The sequence below is a fragment of the Electrona antarctica genome (genome assembly GCF_951216825.1).
Source record: "Electrona antarctica genome assembly, chromosome: 2".
NCBI classification, from domain to species: Eukaryota; Metazoa; Chordata; class Actinopteri; order Myctophiformes; family Myctophidae; genus Electrona; species Electrona antarctica.
The window spans coordinates 19,957,986-19,980,080 of record NC_136807.1 but is presented as its reverse complement, the minus strand read 5'-3'; the positions used below and the strand labels follow the sequence as shown (position 1 = coordinate 19,980,080).

The 22,095-nt window shown below is 43.8% G+C and overlaps 1 protein-coding gene across 4 annotated transcripts in view; it reads left to right on the top strand.

Annotated features, from left to right (window-relative positions):
* Positions 1-22,095, top strand: part of plekhg5b (pleckstrin homology domain containing, family G (with RhoGef domain) member 5b) — a gene marked incomplete at its 3' end in the record, with an annotated part of 71,143 nt that overhangs the window by 10,150 nt on the left and 38,898 nt on the right. For all 4 annotated transcript variants that reach the window (XM_079496051.1, XM_079496050.1, XM_079496052.1 and 1 more), the window contains exon 2: positions 10,243-10,319. In XM_079496051.1, the coding sequence (XP_079352177.1) occupies positions 10,243-10,319 (77 nt within the window). The remainder of the gene's footprint in view (positions 1-10,242; positions 10,320-22,095) is intronic.

Genomic DNA, 22,095 nt, shown 5'->3' with positions numbered 1-22,095 from the left:
ACTTCAGTTCATATGGGTGTGATTATTTTAAGTTACTGGTCTAATGTGTATCTGTCACACTCTCATTGTATACCCAACTACCCCACAAGGCATAGCCCGTTTCCCACTGCCTTAGCTTCAGCTCGGTGTACAGTACTTCTGAGAACAAGTGCACATTAGCATTCCTCAGGCTATAATCAGTCTTGGGGTCTAGTAATGAGAGAACATACTGTACCTCGCTCTTCTTGCCTGACATTTCATACCCCAGCCCATCAAAACTTATAGAAAGATTGCTCTGACACATGACATGGGGGTCCTGTTATTATGTAATAATAATAAACCCTTCAAGCTCAGACATAAAACCCCTCAAATATTCAAGTTATGCAGCAATCTATGAGGTCAAGTCCTCAAATGTGATTATAGAGTATTAAGACTTAGTCTAATACTCTACTTTAACCCATTCTGGGCGGGAACCCCTTTTGGTGTTTTAACTAAGCATTATGTTATACTTTAGCTATTGAAAAATAGCAGATCTACAAGCTCATAGCGCGCCACCGAGTGGCGCCCTACGAGCTTGTAGGTCTGCTTTATTTCGACGTCGGACCTAAATGGGTTAATGGCATGCTCATGTCACCACCAGTTTTGAATGATTGCTTTTATTGATTGATCAAAAATGAATGCATATAAATGAACACACATTTGTATTTGTCAAAAGGATAAAACAAAAAAAAAGCTTGATTTTTATTTTATAAAATGCCACAAAGATAAGCATTCCCATTTTGATAAAGTTCTACCTATCACATATGATTATTTAATACATGATGCATCACTAAACACACTAAAATGTAATTTAGTAAATCTGTTGATTGACAAACCAATAAATCGATCATTTCACCCCAAATGATTACTGTATTGATTAGTGTGGACAAAACTATCCTCTGTTTTATTTCTCCATTATGTTACTCTAAATTGAGTGATACTTCACCCCTCACTGCAACAATTTCCACTTGTTGTGTGGTTGGTTGGGACTTAAAACAGGGGAAGCATGGGCTTGCCTAGATGTGGTTAACTGGTTGCTGAGAGAGAGAGAGAGCGTGTGTGCGTGCGTGTGTGCGTGCGTGCGTGCGTGCGTAAATGTGTGTGTAATTCCGCCAGACCAGTATGGGGGCAAAACAACATCAACAGGATGGCTTTGTCCTGCCCCCACAGCCACTGAACATGCTCCATTAATAACAGCTGTAACCTTTAGGTCTTGAACGCTATGCAAGTGTATCAACTTATTAACCACGTTCACATGCCTGTACAGGAGAATGCTGTTCATTAATGTTGCTACTCTTTATTTTTTCCATCAAAAGGAATTTTAAATATTAATTATTATTCTATGTGACGTATAAATGGGTGCTTCTTTCTTGGATATTTAGTGGTTATCTTGATTTGTATGCCTTTTTTTATATCAGCCGATTACATTTGCAGTGTTCAGCCAAGTGCACTAGCATGCTATAAGTAAAAATGTAGTGTTCGTTTTTAGAATATTTGGGGGTCCCGTCATACATTTTCATAGGATTGTGGTTTTTGCAGTTCCCTGCACTACAATACTATTGCGCTAGGACAAAAACCCATGACATTGCACAATGAAAATGTTCCGTCATGCATTTCCAAAGGTGATAGCTGTGTGGCCCACCCCGAGATATGTGTGTCAGCAAAGGCCAGCATTTCTCTGCATTTTCTTTTGAAGACGAGTGCAATTTGTTATGCAAACTCTGTTTGCAAACTCTGTTATGCAAACTCTGTTTGTTATGTTGTTATGCAAACTCTGTCACTCTGGACTGAACAGACAGACTGTACCTGTAGGATTCCTAGCATCCCTCCCCCAACAACCATACCATACCATACCATACCATACCATACCATACCATACCATACCATACCATACCATACCATACCATACCATACCATACCAGTGTCTTTCCAGTGCCATGTCTGTCCTGCCAGCAGATGCTGCCAGCTCTTCCATCTGCCCTCACCTGCCTGACATCTTGTCTGGTTACTACCTTATATTATGCACATCGTGTCCGTGTCTATCTACCTTCCTGCCTGGTCCGCCTGCCTGCCAGCCATCTGCCTTTTGTCTTGCCCGAGTCATTGCATAACTCTCCCCTGGCCAGGAGGGCTAAATTGCGTTAACATTGTAGAGGAGGAGAGGATAATGAGCTAGGAGTAAGCTCACTCATTGCATTGAAAAAAGGAATCAGAACCTGTGCAAACCAAGGACACCCCCCCCCCCCCCCCCATGTTCCATCATGAGACTCCATCATGAGAGTTCACCAAATTGAAGGCAGGCTGAAGCATTCTTAACATTCCTAATAAAAGTGTGTAGGCTCACGGCTAAACGTGTGCTTGGCTCGTCCTTGCTCTGCCTAAACATGGAGATTTGGTGAGGCTGTGTGTGTGTTGGGGGGGGGGGGGGGGCTTGCTGCTCCCATGTGCAGGTGTGTTTGTCATGAATGGGTTGATGATATCCTAAATGTCAGAAAGCAGAAAGCCATGTCTGGCTGTGTCTTCGCTGGGCGGACTGCAGTAATCCTCCTCCATTAATGGAGCTTGAAATACCCTTGAGCAAGGCATTGAACCACCAGCTGTGTGGTTAAACGTTTGAATGTGTTGTAGGATATTATATAGCAGGATTGAGATTATTTTTGTGTTCGCTTCATGAACTGTGTTTACGTCACCTGTTTACACTACCAGTATATTACCAGCTAAAACATTGAGATAATTGGCTGGCATAGGCAGGGACTGTTCCCACCTTTACCGCTGATACAGTACTTAATAATACTTGCATGAGAGGTGATGATAAGCTCACAAGACTAGGCATTTAGGGATGATTAAAAAAAGGAACAATATGTATCTGTAGGCTGGAAGACTGTCTAAAATAAATCTACTCTGGGCACAGATTTCTCTTCCTTTGCTGTATCACACATGCATTCTCTCTCTCTCGCTCTCTCTCTCTCTCTCTCTCTCTCTCTCACTATAATCCATACTGTCCCACCCAGTAAACACGGACTCTCTCTCTCTCTCTCTCTCTCTCTCTCTCTCTCTCCACCATGCATACAAGGGCTTTTTCCAGATAATCTCTTACCAACATTGTTTTTTTAAGGTGTTAAACCTGGCCTAGTGGCGACCTAGCAGACACTTTTTCATGATTGGCTGCCTTTAGCGCCTCAAAGCCAATGGGAGACTTACCCATAAAACCCATAGTCTGAACGCTGCAATTTACCCATAAAGCCCATAGTCTGAACGCCGCAACCACAGTTGCAATTTGGCATTCTAGTTATACATGTTTTAAGATGATCCAAGATCTACTCAGTGCCGCTCAGGACTCTTCCAGCGGGTGGAGACGTTATGCGCGCAGCAGGTGGAGGGACGAGACAAACTCTGCAGACAACTGCATGCAGAGTTACGCTACCTGCGGCGTGCTGAAGCTGGAAAGGTGCCGATCAAGAGGTGCCTGCAGAGCACCAACCTAACCCACCTGACGGCCGTCGTCCAAGCAGCTGAGAGCCTGCAGGACGTAGTGGACGTGCTCCGCGTGTTCTCCTACGTGGACAGGGACGGGGCCAAGCAGTGCCTGGTGGTGGATCTGGTGGCCAACGGCGGACACACCTGGGTGAAGGCGATTGGTCACCAGGCTGAGGACTTCATGGAGCAGCCCTTCAAGTGCAGCAAGCCTCACGTCATCTTTGTTTTCTACAACGGTGTGTCAGGTCCTGTGGCCGACGCGCTGACACGGACAGGCATTTCCGTGCTAGGAGACATCTTAGCCATGAAAGCAGACAAGGGAGGGGCTAAGGGGGAGGGTGGTGAATCACGAGAATTGATTGACAGCATTGAAGGAAGTGACAGTGAGGAGGAGGAGGTAAGTGTGAGTCTGACCAGAGTGGACCGGGGCACCGTGGTTGAGCATTCTCACTGTTCCCAGAGCTGAAAGTGGAGGAGTGCCGCCGTGTCAACCTGGACATCTTGAATCGTTGTGCTGAGGAATTGCTGTCTCGTGTTCAGGTGGTACCGGACCAGCCGGCGACACCCTCAGGGCCATAACCATGATGGCAAACAGTGGGTTTGTCAGGGCAGCGGCCTGTCAGGGTGTCCGATACAGTGTGTTTATCCACCAACCACGGGCTCTGAGAGGGTAAGGGCCGATTCATACTCCTATTTTACCGCTGTTTCCTCAAATGACGTCACATTGTAGGCTTTACAGAGCCGAACCGACTTTGATTCGGCTCTCAAATAGGAGTATGAATCGGCCCTTAGGAGTGGAGGGCAACCCCTATGACAGAGACCAGAGCTCTTTAGAAACATGATGCTGATTAACACGTTTTGTTCATTCAGCCATGAGCCCTACAATATACGTATCTGTCATCTCTGTATCAGCTTCAATCACAGACCGACAGGAAGAGAAACGCAAACATTGAAGACAAAAGTGAGAAGAAAATTGTGATTGGCCAGAATGAGAAGACGTATGATGACGTATGATGATAAGAGTGCCCCTCACTTCACACGGGTGTGATTCTTTTCTTACTGCAGCGCTGAAACTGTAGGGCAGGCTATATTTTGTTATTGTGTTTATTGACTGCTTTTGCTGAGGCAATACAATACGGTCAATGCTGTTCAACCCAATATTAACTCTTGTGGTGAGTTATTCAAAGGTAATACTAATAACTCTTGTTCTAAATAAAATACCAGTAAACTGCAGGCATTTCAAGCAAGTCTGAATAGGGTTATATTCTAAACTACCAACTGTTGCAGGTGGATATACAGTATTTAGAATGAATACATGTTAAATGTTAAATCTATCGGATTGCATGTCTAAGTCATCCGAAACATACATTTTGTAACCGTGATTAGCGACGGGGCCGTAATCGGCCACAAATAAAGCTAGTTTTGATTAGAATCTGCATCTGGGATTAGAATCCGAGATAAAAGCATTTGAAAAATGTAAACAGCCTTCACATTGTGCTAGCATTCCAGAGCTAACCAGATGTAGCTTAGGACCGAGGCCAACCTTAATCAATATAAAACATTAAAAGACTGAGATCTCTGTCCATGGCACTTAACCGATGGATTTGAAAAGACGGAGATCTCCGTCCATGGCATTCAATGTGTTTTAAGTAACTTGAACAATAACCATAAAAACCGCATGAAAACATATCGTGATAATATCGTGTATCGTGATACCACTTGAAATAGTTATTGTGATATTATATTTTTCCATATTGCCCTCCCCTAAAAGTGTATGTGCTTTACATGAATTTGTCCCTAGTGTTAACGGTGCCTTTTAGTTAGTGCTACAGTAAATGGGTCGGTGCCCCCAGGCAGAAAGAAAGCAAGCTAAATCTGGCTGTGTGTGTGATGGGATACTGCACTCTCTCTTTAGTTTGCCAGCTCATTGTCTGCTGTCACATGTGAGCTTGTGTAGAGAGTGTGCTTGTGTTTGTTTTTGGCTTAATCAGCAGTGCTGAGTTCAGGAATTCCTGTTCATCAGAAAAAGAGTGGCAGAGAGAGAGAGGGAGAGAGAGAGATTCAAAACGCCACTGAGAGAGAGAGAGAGAGAGAGAGTATGTCAGCAACAAAGATAAGTGTGAAAGAAGATCGCATTCAGCACAAAAGAGAACTAGAAAATGGAAAAAAAAAAAAAAAAAAAAAGGCAAAGAAGTTTAGTCCATATTAAATACTCTTTAATATGGACATAGGGGTTAGGACCAGGTGCAGGGCTAGGCTATGGACATAGGGGTTAGGACCAGGTGCAGGGCTAGGCTAGGCTTTAATATGGACATAGGGGTTAGGACCAGGTGCAGGGCTAGGCTAGGACATAGGGGTTAGGACCAGGTGCAGGGCTAGGCTAGGCTTAAGTAAGGTATAGTTAGTAACGCCACGATATGAAAGGTGCTGGGTCAGGCTGTGGGTGTGACAAAGCAGTAGCATCTGTTTCAAAACCACAGCCCTTTGTAACCACATCGCTGCATGTGCTTTATGTGGCGCACATTTTGCATGTAATCATTTCACCACTAAAGAGGCCCCCATACTGACACTGCAAGTAGTCATTTACAATATCCACACGTTAAGTATAATTGCTTTAGAAACTTTCAACCTGGTGTCGCTAGTACGAGCATGTCAATATAGGTGAATAGTTTCAGAAATAGCTGAAAATAGCCACTGTAAGCTCACATCACGTGTCGGCAATTAAAGGACCACTTCACCACTTTTCAACATCTCTTCATATAATTGGTCCTCACTAATGTTCATGATAAAACACCACCATTTTTTCCTACTCAGTCTGTGTCTCATAGGAGGGCTTTGGGCAGTTCGGACACCCGTCCACCAGTGACATCATCATTAGGCAGATTTTTTTTAAACAAGATTTGTTTTAAAATATATTCAGATTTGTATTATCGTGAGAACGATGGCTTCAACTTTTGCATTGCAACTTTTCAGGAAAAGAAAGCCTGCTGTTTTTTCAATTCACGTTTTATTGAATTTTAATCAAACATACATGAAAACGAAACGACTGACAATTGACAATACATACAACCGAAAACAAAACAAGACAATATACGTACAATACACACAAGGGGAGATATCTGCCTCTCTTCTCTATTGATGATAGATAATACATAAGTACCCCAAACAGGTGCATATACAGGTTAAACAGGTTAACTGAATTTATACAAAATCAGGTCTTATGGTAGAAACATGAGTAAATCCATCTAAACCAGTTATCTGTGAAGACTTCAACTTGACCTCTGAAGCTGAATGTAATTCTCTCCATAATAAATATACTATAGATTAAATCAATCCATTCATTCATAGTTGGTATAACATTTGTAAGCCACTTTTTTGTTAAGGCTTTTTTGGATGCCACCAGCAGTACCCTCAGTAGATACTGATCCTGCTTTGCAAATAGCCTGCTGTTTCTATTAGCTTGGATTCACTGGAGTCACTGGTGGACAGGTTTCTGAACTGCCCACAGCCTTCCAATGAGACACAGACTGAGTAGGAAAAAATGGTGGTATTTTATCATGAACATTAGTCAGGACTAATTATAGGAAGAGAAGTTGAAAAGTGGTGAAGTGGTCCTTTAATATGAAATAGAGCGGCTTACGAACAAAATGACTACAACCAAACCTCAAACGCAGGACTCGCCTTACCCCAGCTCACTTTGATATCAAACAATCAATCAAAGTCGAAGACAGAGTACATACTGTACAGCATTGCAATGGGCCTGGTCTTTAAGATACTCAAAGGAACAGTGCCCATGTACCTGTCTAACTAACTACTAGTGAGAGGTGCCCATGGGCATAACACCAGAGGGAGCTCCTCTGACATTGTTCCCCCTAGATTTGGCTAAATCATGGGAAAATGTCATTCTCCTACAGTACTATGCTGCCACCAAAATGTGGACTGCCCTACAAACAGCCATGTATTCCCTATCCACGCAACTAACTTAAAACCATGGCTGACCTCAAAATACAATTGGACTTGGAAATCTATCCCCTACCAGCTTGCTCCCAGAGAGTCAAACAACGCACTCCCTCAGCAAGCTTGGCAGAAGAAGCCCCTTGGTAGTGGCATCCTCTGCCCACCACCCCCACCACTCCTTTTTCTGTAAATATATATTTTGCTGCTATTGGAGTTGTTACCGTTCTTTGGGAAATGCTCTATAAGAGCCCAGAGGCTCCACTCTGCAGCACTGCTGCTTGTTAAACCCTGAGGGAGCCATTATATGCCTGAGGCGTGCTGGCAGAGGCCACGGTGAGAGCGCGTCTCGGCCTGCTCCCAGTGCGAGAGGGGGACAAGGCCAAGGAAGGAGCCGGAATGGGAGGGGGACACACATCTTAAAGGGATAGTTCACCATTTTTGAACTTAAGTTGTAGGAAATACTTGCCATTAGTGGTTGCAACTGTATTAATTTATTGCCCGAGTCCCGTGGTGGGAGTTCTGCTCTGGTTTTGGTGAATATTAACACCCATGACACCAAAACGCTTCAAGATTTAACCCTGAAGGTCGCCATACCTGTCAGATGGTGGGTTGTAAGGTTTATATATCAATTCCAAGCAGCCAAAGCTCAACACTAACCTTTCGTGCTGCCCAGGCTGCTAGACAGTGCCTACGTTCTTCCCATTTTGATGATCAATGCGTGCGCCTCCCATAAGGATCCACCCATTGTCGTTTCTTTGCTGCTTGTTTTCTCAGAAAAATACTCCAAAGCTGTTGTTTTAGTCCAATCCGCCCGACGTTCAGATGTAAATAGTGATTTCTGATCGCATCGTGCAAGCTATATTACCGCTTGTGGTGAAAACTAAGACATGTCGGCTGCTGCTCGTAAAACTTTTGGTTCCTCCTCTTGCTGTATTGGGCTGGGTGGGCCGGAAGTAGTTGGCGTGAATTCACAGATATTGCCTGGCTGCCTACGGTAATTTCACATGAACACCAGGGGGCGCTGGAAGTGTTAACAACAACAAGATGCAGCAGCACAGCATTTGAGACGGGTGCTGCAGATGGATGCATAGAAATGCAACAAATGCGCACTGCTTAATAGGATTATTGTGTTTGTGTGGTTGGTTAGTGGGTGAATGAGGGCAGGGGGGTTTTCTTCTCCTACTTAACAAGGTCAGGATAGGCAGACTGGGCACTTTGAGAGGCAGCAGCAGCTCCCAATGGGGAATGGCTGGGTGCTGTGCTTTGTGGTATGCACCAATTACAGTGTTTATTCCCACCTTTCCCCACAAGGACCCTTGCCTTGACCTGTGGGTGTATACTATAGTGTAGCTGTAACCAAGTGGATGACGTTCATGTTTTTGTATGACTCAACCTAGCTCTGATCCAGAGAGAGAGTGTGGTCACATTTTATATTTAGTAATATAACTTTTATGATGGCAAAGTGAGAATGTTTGGGAGAGAAAAGCCTTACGCTGCATGCGTTCACACTGGCAGCCAGAAGATACAGGCTTAATTTGCAATGGAAGCCAGCGACATGAAGATACAAAATCTGATGTTTGTAGCCAGCTACTAACAGTTGAACTGGTTAACTAAGCTACGAATATGTGGTGTAGCTTTGTATCTGCCATTAAGGAGTATGTTTCTGCAGTGTCAATCATTTTATTGTTATTCTTTATTTTATTTTATTTTTTCAGCTAGAACGGCATCTCTAATAGTGATGATTTATTAAGGACATGGTATTTGCCATTGATTGTCAAAGTGAAGAGACAGCGTTACGATGAACAGATCCTCTCTTCCAAGCTTCCTGGAAAGATTCTACTGCACAGCCCTGTCATGTCTGGAAACTGGAGACTTTTGGCAACAGTGACCTTTACTCACTCGTGCTCTCTCTCGCTCCCTCTCTCTTAATCTAAATCTTTCTCTGTCTGTCTGTCTGTCTGTCTGTCTGTCTGTCTGTCTGTCTGTCTGTCTGTCTGTCTCGCTCTCTCTCCTTGCTTCTGCCTTTCCCTGGTCATACTTATCTAGCTACTCCTTCCCCCACATGTATTCCTCTCTCTGTTCTCATTAAGGGACAGATAAATATTGGCACATTCAGTGTCTCTGTTATAATATATTTTTCTTGTGTACTTCTTTGGAAATGCATACCTTCAATGCAGTGTCTTTGGCCAAGTAGTGGAGTGCATTTGGAGGTTTATTTTTGAGAGAGGGGTGATTTGTTATTCTGGTGCTGAGTGCACAACAACAATGTCCACTTTCGTACATGACCAAGAGAAGAACTTCCTGTCTCTCCCTACATTTTCTTCCTGTCTTGTTGGTCATTTAGATTTCTCTCTGATTTCATCCCAAGAAAGCGCCACACCCCGTCTGCCCTTTTGTTTGCACAGAACTTGTATTTTATTTTATGAGGCCTTATTTCAGGAGTCTGTTTTTCTCTATCTATGTTTTTTCTCTTTTTTTCCTTATTATTTTGTTTCACGTGCCCATTCGTATACTACTACTACTACACTCTCTCTTTCTCTCTCTCTCTCTCTCTCTCTCTCTCTCTCTCACACACATAAAAGGCACCCAGAAATCTGATGAGTATACAATATGTTTCTGCAACTAACTTCACAAAGGGGGGTGTGTGTGTGTGCGTGCGTGCGTGCGTGCGTGCGTGCGTGCGTGCGTGCATGCGTGGCGCGCATGAGACTGTGTGTGGTTTTAGTCTGAGTACTTTTGTATGTTGAACCATGCATAATACAGTATTGTCTTTTGTCTCCACTGTTTCAGATGACAAGCCCGTTCAGGAGGAGGACTGGGTTGTGTGCCAGCACCCTGAGTGTCCTGAGCGCCGACGGGCCGCCAAGGTAAGACTCCTAATTTATTACTGTGGATGTCACTTTACCAGCATGGGCATTTTAATAGCTTTGTTCTTTTGTTTAGTGGCAGCATGGGAAACAGAAGGTCCCCGGTTTGTGTCCTGGCCTATGTGTCGAGGTGTCCCTGATCAAGACAAATAAACCCTCATTTATCCTTGAGCATTGTTATAATAGCGCTCAATACTTGCAGAGGACAAATTTCACGTATGTGCAAATATACAGTGAAATTGGCATGCACCTATTGCACGCCTGCCTGTGAAGGAAGGGAAGGGGGTCCCCTCTTTTGTGATCCTTTCTTTTTCCATCAAGGCTTTTTTTTCTTCTTGGTAGTTCATCCTTTCCTGATTGAGGGTCTAAGAACAGAGAGTGTCGTTTGTTTCCTTTGTTAAATGTGGGCCTGAAAAACCCCTTTGAGGCTGTAACGGTGATTATGGGCTCTACAAATACATTTGAGTTGAGTTAAGGTGTGTGTTGATGGAACAGGAGAACGTCCTCGGGGCAGACTGAGCTTATATTGAATCTCTTTGTTGGGTGGGGGGGGGGGTTGGACTCTCTTCTTTTAGGTGTTCAGATGGGCTCAGCCTGTGAGGTTCTGTGTCTGGCCACCAGACTGTGAAATGAATTATTCCTTTGAAGCCACTGGTTTCTGAAAATGGGAGTCTGGCCAGATGACCAAGGGAAACCAGCAGTACCAGCAGAAGGGTCTAGTAGTTGGCTGGCTAGTCAGCTGCGCTTTTACTACTCTGTTTCAGCTGCCAGGCATTAGCACGTTTTTTCCCATCCCCATATTCTGCAAATGTTGTCACCTTAATGAAGAACATGAAAAGGATGGAAGGGTTGCAAGCAAAAGGGGGGACATACATTGAATTCAGGCACTGTGGAGAAACAGATGGTTATATATAGTTTTCGCCATAGCAACTAACTGAGAATAATAAAGTAGGAGAGGAGGCAGCTAAAGTGCAGAACCTGCACAATGCTCCTTGTCTCTCCCTCATGTTATTGAGTAGAGTCTCCTCCTAACTCCAGCCCCATCCCTCCTCCCTCACAACGGCTCTTCTGCTTTTTTATAATTTACTTTAAAGACTTTATAATTAGGGTGCGACACAGTTAAACACCTTGGAGGCCCGGGGCGGAGTTCTCCGTCTAAGTTCATGGTCATGGTCAAGTGCCCAAGCCGGCGATTGATAAATAGGACGGAGATTAATGATAACAAAACCGTTCGCATCGCTCTAGAGCCTTGGAGCACTTGTTCCGCCCGATCCGATGACGTGTCAAAAAGTGACACGTCATCGAAAATGTCCCCTGCCTGTTTAGCTGACGAAAACGAAAATCTTAAAACGATCATAACTCCTGATCTAAATCATCCCGTCTAATTCTGAAAAAAGATCCTGTGTTTGACGGCCTTCCGCGGTCCAGTCGCTAGTCGCGATAGATTTATTATTACCTCCCGTTGTTGTCGATCGACTCTAGAGTGGTGTGGCTATTGTTAGCTGCTACACAGACATGCTAGTCTGAACATAATAGTTCCGGGCCTCCAAGGTGTTAATTTTGAAAGGTTGCAAAGGTGCGTGCGTGCGTGCATCAGTGTGTGCATGTGTGTTTTATCTGCAAGAGGGACAAAGTATGTCCAGCCCCACCTGTCTCCTTTGCCAGGGTCATGACTGACGTTATTTAAGGGGGATTAGGTAAAGACTTGCTGTAGACTCGGGGAGAGAGACTGAGAGAAAGAGACAGAGACAGGACAAAAGGACAGACAAAGTGGACATCTGTCAATCTCTCCACTTCATCTCTGCATCTAAAATCCTATTAGTCTTTGGTCTACTCTGTCTGTCTTTTATGTAGTGGGATATCCATCCACACACAGCAGATCGGGTTGTTTGATGTTAACACTGTGCAAGATGGCACAGTAATCTTCTCTCTCATTATTAACTATTGTGGTGCCATAATTCAAGTGACTGGCCTTAACCAGCAGGGGGCAGTATCACAGCAGAACATGTCCTAAAAGACATATGGTTAACTCTCTTCTCGTCAGTGATCACTGCCTAAAGAGAGATGAACAATCCCAGACACAATGACGACATAAATAGTACCCCTTTGTAAGATATTCCCTCCTCCATCGTTTTGGAGGCATCAAAGAAAGGAATTTGAAAAGCAAAAAGTTTTATATTTTACTGTTAAAGTATTTAAAAGATATGAAAAAGGATATGCAGGATATGCATATGCCCACAGTTCTTTAAACACGGCGCTGGACCCAAAAATAATCAAGTGAAGAAAAAAGGAATGTCCGATTGTCCGGCACACGATAATCTTCATCAAAGTTATTGAACTTGATGAAGCCCTACATGGGCAAAACGTTGTTCACTAAATGAAAAAGACGAGAGAGCAGTTGATCGTGTGTGGACATTCCTTTTTTTCTTCACTGGAGTACTTAAAAGAACAGTGCCATTGAACTGCCGACGGTTTGGCAAGAAGACAGGAAGCATTAAGGGAGAGAGAGACAGAGCCTCACGCCACTGCGTTTTGAACTGTAGTCTTGTGTGTAGACCTAAACCTCATCCTGTCGGCTCTACTTCTGGTCTCCAGTACTATAGATCAATTTGCAAAGACAGGTTCTGTCCCACCATGAGAGTCTGTGGGACAACGAAGGTTCACCTGTAACACGATTCATTAAATTGTGCCAGGTGTCACCTTCTGTGCTTTTAATCGCCTGCCTCTGTGTAGTCACCACATTACAGAAGGTCACTCCAAAGGATACTATTAGGTAAATACAAATTTCAAAGATGGGGAGGGGGAGTTTCTGGGTGTAAGATCTTTGCTGTGGGTAGATCATAGGTGGCCACTGAAGGATGCCGTTTTATTCTGATCCGTGTTATTCCAGATCTTGAAGCGGTGTTAGTTGGTGGGATTGAGTTGAACTGAATTCTGGGACTGAGAGCTAGTCTGAGCTTGCTCTGGGGATCTGGGCTCCCACACAGAATATCTAATTATCCCCCCATCACTTGCTCACTTCACTCCTTGCGTCCTTTCCTCGTTTACCTCCCTCCCTCCCACAGCTCTTTACAGGACAGGACCAGACAGGGCGTTTTAAGGTGTGGTTCGCCATGGCAACGGGCCCCTCCCAGCCCAAACAGCTGTAGGCGAGAGAAGGGAGGGCATAGTTGGGAACACAAGAAGGGGTAATGGGGCTGAGTTTCTATCAGCTGACTGAATCATGTTGTCGCTGACTCACACTCTTCTTTATCCCCACTATTTAAAAATAAATCAATTCCCTATTGCCTTTCGGTTTCTGTCTTGTCAATGTTAACCCAGTTTTATGCAACACTTTGTTGACGTTGTAAAAGGAAGCACAGTCCTATTTTTCAATGTTTCCTTGAATATGTATGAATTAATTTGACGTTTCCTGTGTGATTCACGTTCCATTGAAGTTGATGCATGCCGTGTTGCCGGAGGCTCAGTTCAGACCCAACAGCCCTTGAACTGGTGCAGATGGCTTTCTGCTCAACCATACTGACCTGCTTAACTGAACATCTCACCTAATTACCATTGACAAGTGACATGCCAAGGTCTTTAAAGTACGGGGTCACGGTGGCACAGTCGGTAGTGCTGTCGCCTCACAGCTAGAAGGTCCTGGGTTCAATTCCCGCTGTGGGCACTGGGGGCGTGTTCCCTCCTCTGCGTCATCAGTGCCCATACCCGAGGCTGGGTTGGCGAAAGGGCCTTTCTGTGTGGAGTTTGCATGTTCTCCCTGTTTCCCCTAGGGTAGGTACCCTCACAAAAACATGCCGTAATCCTGGTCTCTAAACTACCTCCCCCTGGCCAGCCGGGGCGCCTGATGGAGGGGAAAGGAACTGGTCGGAATAACTGGTTCCTTCCACGCGCTACGTCCGGTCGGGGAAACTCTCCCCTGTCAGGTGAAAAGAAGCAGCTTGGACTCCTCATGCATAGTAGAAAGCATGAGGAAAGCATGAGGTCAGTCTGCTGCCCCCCCAGGTTGGCAGAGGAAGGATTACATTAGATAATTGACACTGGGTGAAAAAATGGGTTACAAAATTGTGGGATAAAACATAAAAAATAAAAAAAGGTCTTTAAAGTAAACATTTTAAGCAGACTGGGAGGCCATGTTATTTATCTGTCAAGGTACTTTGGACTTAATTCGAGGAATTATGCTATGTATTTATTATGTCATATAGTCCCATGTATACTATGTGTCGATAGATCAAGCTGTCTACTATGTATGTCGTCTACTAAGTCAAGTTGACACACACAGAGTTGCTAAAGCATCTGAGATTGATATTGCAATCCTCTGCCTGTGTGGATGGACACAAGCTGCCTTGCAAGGTGGAGGCAGAACTATTTAAAACAGCTGTGTACATCCTTTTAGTTCCACGCTACTCTTTTTCTTTCTTTGATGCTCATCCTTCTTGTTTCTTTTTTCTTTTGTTTGGTCCACGACTAATAAGGAACATGCAGTCTGTGTTTGAAAAGGTCTCCGTCCTGACGCCGGCCAACACCGCCACATGATTTATGGATGTATTTGAAAAGCTGTGGGGGGTCGAAGGATCTTTCCTTTTGGTTTGTGCAGCGGTCATGTGCTTCGAGGGGGCCGCAGGCACGATCCACCCTGCCTTCCCCTCTGAAATAGACTAAGCAGTAAAATCCTCAATGTTAACTTAACTAGAGAGTGTACAAATGGAACCAACGGGTCCATTTTGTTTCCATTTGTACACTCTCTGAGTTAAATACACACCATGGAGTTTACTGTGTACTGTGACTGTTGTAGACCTAAAATGTAGCCGTTGTTTATACTGAGATTTTGAGGTTTATACATCTCCTCCGTCCTAGTACTTGTATATTTTGTCCTGAATTTGGTTTTGCATTTGAAAATGTGAGCAGAATTGATGTATGATTCTAATGCGTAGCTTGTATTGCACTTATGTACTGTAATACAGTCCAGCCTGTAAATGAGAGCTGCTGTTTCTCCGATTGGGTTTTTCTGGTCAGAAAGACCTCACAATTGTTTATGGGTTTTTGGAAAGTCATTCATTTATGAAATAATGTAGGTTTTTGAGTGGTGCAACCACTCCCTTACGGACTTATGTGTGTGGGTGGCTGGGTGGGTGCCGGCCTGGCTGGGTATGAGCACGAAAACAGCATGGTTGTTTTTCACCACCAACCTAACACACACACGCACATATTAACTGTATATATGATGATTTTGGGTGTGCCAGTACAGTACAGTGACAGTACAGTACAGTAGAGGGACCGGCACACGGTAACTCTGTCATTTCTCTACCGTTTCGGACGCGGGGCGGCTCGCCGGAACCGGGCCGGCACCCTGGGTGCGTTCATGTGGGTCTGGAACCCCCCCCCCCCGGGAACCCCCACACGGAGTTGCACCACTCACTTCACACGGGTGTGATTTTAGGCTATCGATGGGAACAGCTGTACTCTGATGTTGGCCTCATCTGGACTTCATGATGGCTGAGGGTGTGAGGGAAAGTAATTGGATCACTCTTTGTAAATGTTTGGATACATTTCATTAGAGTTTAAATGCACAACGGGAGACAAAGCCCGGTGAGATATTTAAGGCAGCTGGAAAGTGATTTGCTGTTTTTGTATTCATTCCAAAGTTTCCTAACTCTGTAATCATCTTGTCACTATGCCCAGTAGAGGTTGTGTGTAGGTTGACTTGATGCCCAAGTCAAGTGATTTGATTGGACAGATTTGTTCATTGGCAATCTCTTATTAGATAAGCTTTTAAATTGCTGACTACATACTGTATATCTGTTTGTCCCTTCTTGGCCTGTATCGTTCAAATTATGATAACCTAGACATTTTGTGACTGGATAGTCATAGCACAGTAGGCATGCATCTCGTTAGCTACATCTAGTTATGTTAGATATCTCTCGTCAACTCCATTTTACTGGTAGTGGGATAATGTAATTTCAATTTATCTAAAGACACACTGGGTTCATCTGACTGACTTACTTACTGGCTAACCCAGCAGGCTACAACAAGCTCTCATGTCACGTATGCACACAGCTGTGAACCATGCAATGACTGTTCTACACACTACTGTCATTTTCCAGTTTCTTGGGAACGTCTCCCAGATTAATTTATGACCATACAGCCTAGAGTGTGTAATTTACCTCCATGCATACACAACGTGAATCGGTGGCTTCACTAGTTGCTTTACGTTTGTAACACGATAGTACCTGGTATAGCTTTGCCTTAAATTATGTGTATTGATGGTTCCAATGAAATCACAAAAGTATCACGCAACAGACAATTTGGCACAGAGGGAAGCACAGCATAATTTATCAAACAAGTTGAGAAACAAGTTTTAAGAATATGTAATCAAATCACAACCTTGAAGTCAAATCGAATCGTGGATTTGAATAATGATGACACCCTAGTACTGCTGGCCAATGATACAGTAACTGCATCGGAAATGTTATTTTGATTTCGACAATCAAAGTATATCGATATGTAAATACTAAATAGCAACATATTGTATGGTTTTGCAATGCAAATAATCTGTATCGAATCGTTTTGAAATACAATAATTAATTGTATTGATACTAAGTACTTAGCTCTGGTCCATAGCTCTAATGCGTTGCATTTAGAGCTATGTTACTCTCGACTTCCGCCGCTCGCATGAATGCAGACCAGCCTCTCGTCTTTAGCGTAAATAAAAAGAACGTTTTTGCTACTCGCCAAATTATTTACACTAAAGACGAGAGGCTGGTCTGCATTCATGCAAGCGGCGGAAGTCGAGAGTAACATAGCTCTAAATGCAACGCATTAGAGCTATGGACCAGAGCTACTAAGTACTAAAAAGAAAAAGAGGGGTTTAATTACTTTTCCATTCAATATCGCTACACTTGATCTATCGGTAAATGTGTGTATGTCAAGGTGTGGGTTTGTCCATATGTGTTCAAATATAATGTCATGTATTTGCCACTGCCAGAGAATCACTGTTTACTTATTTATATCCATAATAAAGTTTCCCTTAAAAAACCTGCACTATCCACACGTTTCACACAGATTTAATTTATTTACTAAATAGTTACTGCATCGATTTTAAATAATCGTATGATTCGTATCACCATGAATGAACCAAAATCCTACATGTATCATATCGTCAACCATGTATCGTGATGCATATTGTATCGCTGTTAAAATGGTGGTTTATGAAAAATGTGGAAGAACCCATTTGAGTTTGTTAATTTCTGTACAGTATGAAAATCAACTTTCAGAGGCTTGAACCTTGTATCGTCTACTGAGATTTTCTGTCAAATGTGGACATACAAATTGGACACACAGTGTAATTATTATGTAATAATTTGTCACCAACATATGGAACAGAGGAAGGCTGTCGTGTTATAGTGTGTAGCAAAGTCATTCACCAGCAATAACAAACAAGATGATCATTGAGTGACATATGCTCATTGAAAGAATGTCTTCTTATTGAGGAAGTATTAGCCTCGGAAACCCAGACGTTTTTATTTCCAGGGAGGAAAAAAAAGTCTGGGTCCGAGTCCACTTCAATTCGGCATAGAGTAGCGCAAACGTCGATCACTCTCTGCTGATTTCTGATCGTCTGCACCTTTGTTAAAATGACGCACACCCGTACACACACACACTCCTCTCTCTCTCTGTCGCTCTCATGTCCAGAAGCTGCGCACAGTTTCTGCCGGCGGATCCTGCCGGGAGCTCACCTATGCCATAGAAAGCATAGGTGAGCTCCAGGCTAAGGAAGTATTAACGTTACAAGGTAGTCCCAGTGACGCCAGCTCGAACCCCCGGGAGCATCCCTGACAGGAAGCCGCATTCTGTCAGAGAGGGGAATAACAGGAAGAGGGCACCTGACTGACACTTGAATGGAAATGGCCTCGTTTTGGACTGACCCAATATAGCTGCGTTCAAAGACTTAAGAGAAGGCCCCCAGTGATGGATTGAGATAACAACCCTAAATCCTTTGCATGCGAAGCACCTCTCAAGTGTTTTAAGAATGGTAGTCTTTGTGGCTTAGTTAGAGGTGATGATAAGCTTGGCAAAATCTCCCAATTGTAGTTGTGATTAAATAACTGTGGAGATGAGTATATGGACCATATTCTCACAGCGCCCATTTTGCTCTTACCTCATACTGGGGGAGGGGGGGGGGGCTATCAAAATTAGTTGTAGCTAGGGTTTTCCCACGTCATCGGAAATCGTCATTTTCAAATGATCGGAATCGGATCTGGAGAAAAAGAACGTGATCAGGGCATCCCTAGTATCAATATTATATTCATATCATGATATTATATGATATGATATTAAACTGGATGTCTGAGATCGGCACATACTCAAAATCAAAAGAATGGAATCAGATCGGGAGCAAACAAACGTGATCGGGACATCCCTAGTTGTAGCAGAACAAAACTGTGGAATATCCAACAGCTGAGCTATTATCCTTTCATCCTTCTCTCAGCTTTTGCCCTTTAGTTCCCTTCTAGTCTTCTCCCCTTTTTTTAATATATATATTTTTTTCCACACTAACTCACAGACCCACAGCCACTTATCTTCATGCTCCCATTTCCCGTTGCTTTTCCCTTTCATTTAATCTCTCCCTTGAAAGACTTAACGTTCCTTTTGGTGGTGGCCCGCGGTCATTGGACGGTTAATGCCAAGGTCAGGCATCAAGGGAAGGTCACGTATGTTCAACCCCCATCTCTCCCTGCAACAATGGCAGAATTGCATGGCTCTAATCCTTCAGGGTAATTGCATAGCTGCTGCCTTTTAAATATAGTCCTTCCTAATTGAGCCTGACACCGTGGGGTGACAGGGCTGAGACGGGTTCTGTTTAGATTGTTCTTAAAGCCCCTTAACCACTTTCAACCTGGCGTCCCTATTTTGGGCACGTCATTGTTGGTGAAAATGATACGTTCAGAAATTAAGAAAAAAAAAAAAAAAAAAAAAGCTGATCTATAAGCTTGTAAATCAGCTATTTTTACATGACACTGTTGTACAATGAAATGCAAAACAGGGCTTAAATGGTTAAGACACTGCTGCTCCACCCCCACCCCACTGTGCAGGACACAGCCTATTCCCAACATGAGGCATGAGCCCCCCCCCCCCCCCCCCCCCCCCCCTCCACAGCTTTGGGGGCCCAAATTGTTTTTGTTAGCTGGCTAATTGTGGAGGATTTAAGAAAGATAGGCTTAACTTGTAAGACGAGAGCTGTCAGTCTGCGAAAGATTTGTGGTCAGAGTTGTAGGCCCTACCAAAAAACATGTAGCTGGTACAAGTAACCTATTAGGTAAGTGAACAAAAATGTTTATACAAAAAAGCACATGTGTAGAGTCATATAACCACAAATTGTAGTGTATTTGCTCTTTTTGTGAGCAGGAACAGCACGTCCCCCCCATTCATGGTCACATTATGAACGAGTGAGTGAAAATGCTGAAGTGAAATACTCGTTGGAGGTTATATCAGACCGTGCTTGCCTCCTCGACATCCTCCTATTGAGTACCCGTTCCTTTTTATAGGAAAGACTATTCAACATTTCCCTCGGTCAGCACTTTGGAAAGGAAACCTACAACTCCCCGACCTGACCTCTGTGTCCCTCCCTGCTGGGTCAAGGTTCAAATAATTGAGTAAATTGAGCAGGGGAGTTCTGTATAGGTCAAACCACACACAGCTCTCTATGCCGCCAGTCTGATTCAAACCCCTTATGGGCTATAAGGGGTTTGAATCAGACTGGCCAAAATATTAAAGACGACCCATTCCAGCGGATGGAAAATGGTATGTTATATAGAATAAAAGACAAGTTTCTCTATGATTTTCTATGAGTCAGCCAGGATTCATGTTCAACTGAACTTGTTTCGGTGTGATTGAGTAAGTAGGCGGGGATATAACATTTCTGATCGTGTGTGTGTGTCCCAGGGGGAGTGCTGCTGTAGTAAACAGAGTCATCCTCTCCTTTCTCACATGTTCTTGCTCATTCTATCCTGGTGCCTGCCAGATTAAGCTCTGCTGTGCGATCTGTGAGCTTCAGCAGGTTGAGGAGATTCAAATAGTGCTCATACACACACACACACGCACACACACGTCTCCCTCTGACGGACTGCAGAGGGAGCTCAGTCTAGGGACGGATTTTAACCTTCATTACCTGCCAGCAGCCGGACCTTGGAACTGTTAATCAATACTTCCAGCGAAACCCAGCAGGCCTGCCTTTCCTGGCAAAGTGGTGTTTGTCTATGGAGGTGGGTACTTCAGAGAACACGCTCTCTCTCATAGCTGTTCAGTGTGAGAATAGATTTAGCACTGCAGTAAAGGAAATGAAATGGCAAAAGAGAATCATTAGAATGTGTTCCTTCCCTCAGGTTGAGTATCCTGTTAATGCTTGACTAGTTTAGGTGAGTTTCTTTTTGTTTTTCCAACGGCAACAATATGAGACCTGTCATTCATTCATGGAATAGACAGAGTTGCCAGCAGGGGGCTAGGAAAGAGATTTATTTACACTGATTACTGGACTTGGCTGTTTTGTCTATGTAACATCACTGTGTAGACCCATAATCACTGTCTGACCATTTATGTTCATTTTCATCCCCCTTTTTATGTGAGTTTTCTGTTGTGTTGCCAGTGAGGGAGATGATGGCACTCACACACAGAAATCACTGCAGCCTGGCAGTCTTTTAAGTCTGTTTTTCCCCCAGCGTCTGCATATTTCACATCTGCTTCTTATATCAACAACCTCGAGGTCTTTCCCAGCACCCGCCAGGGTTCTCCCCTTTCTACTCGCTTTATAGAAAATTGAAGGTGCCTTTCAATATTATCGATTTCCAAGGCAAAAACGTAACGGCTTGTTTCCAAATCAGAAGGTCTTCATTTTGTCTTGGAGGTTTCCAGTGTCAAGATGTTTTCAAGCGTTTTCTTTTTTCCTCACACTTCCTCCTTTTCTGGTCCTGTACACCGCCCTCCTGTGTATCTCCTATCGCCCTCCTGTGTATCTCCTATCGCCCTCCTGTGTATCTCCTATCGCCCTCCTGTAGTTACGGCTAGGACGGCTGTTTGCGTCACACCACAGGCCAACGTTGCCTGAAACTGTCCAATCTATACACTTGACGTTGTTAGAACAGAGAGAGACCAGCTGCTGGTGACGAGTGCCGCTTTTCTCATGTGGTCACACAGTGTCACACTGATTAGCTGTTGGCTTGAAAACTTCACCTGTCATTAACTACACCTGACACTACACTGTTTAGTCTCCTTCAGGTGAGTGCCAACTTTACTGCTTTCAGTTTTAAGAGGGTTTGGTGGCATTTGTCAACCGTGTGGTGGTGGCATGTGTCATGTCATCATATAGTTGACTGTAGTAGGGTTGGGGTAGATCAGAAATTGACTTCCAGCAGTAGTGTCTCCAAAATGAAAAAAGCAAAATATTTGCATTAAAAGGGTTTAGCAAATCCAATATATGAAAAGCTAAAATGAAAACAAATGCGCTAGTGTCATGTGAGTGAATTTGAGTTTCAAGTCATATTTTGAATTGGCTGTTACAGTAGCGAGCCATGCTCCTGGTATGGGGGACTGTACAGACAAGGAGCTAATGCTTCTCACCTTGTTCATTCTCATCGCAGTTTGTAAGCAATACTGTCATTTGCTGCATGTTGGAACATACTTTTCACTGGAATGTCTACTTCACAAGAAGGAGCTATTTCCTGTGAGCATGCCGTAGGTGATTGTCCTTGAGTTTGTGACTGTCTGTGGAAAACACAAGCTTACT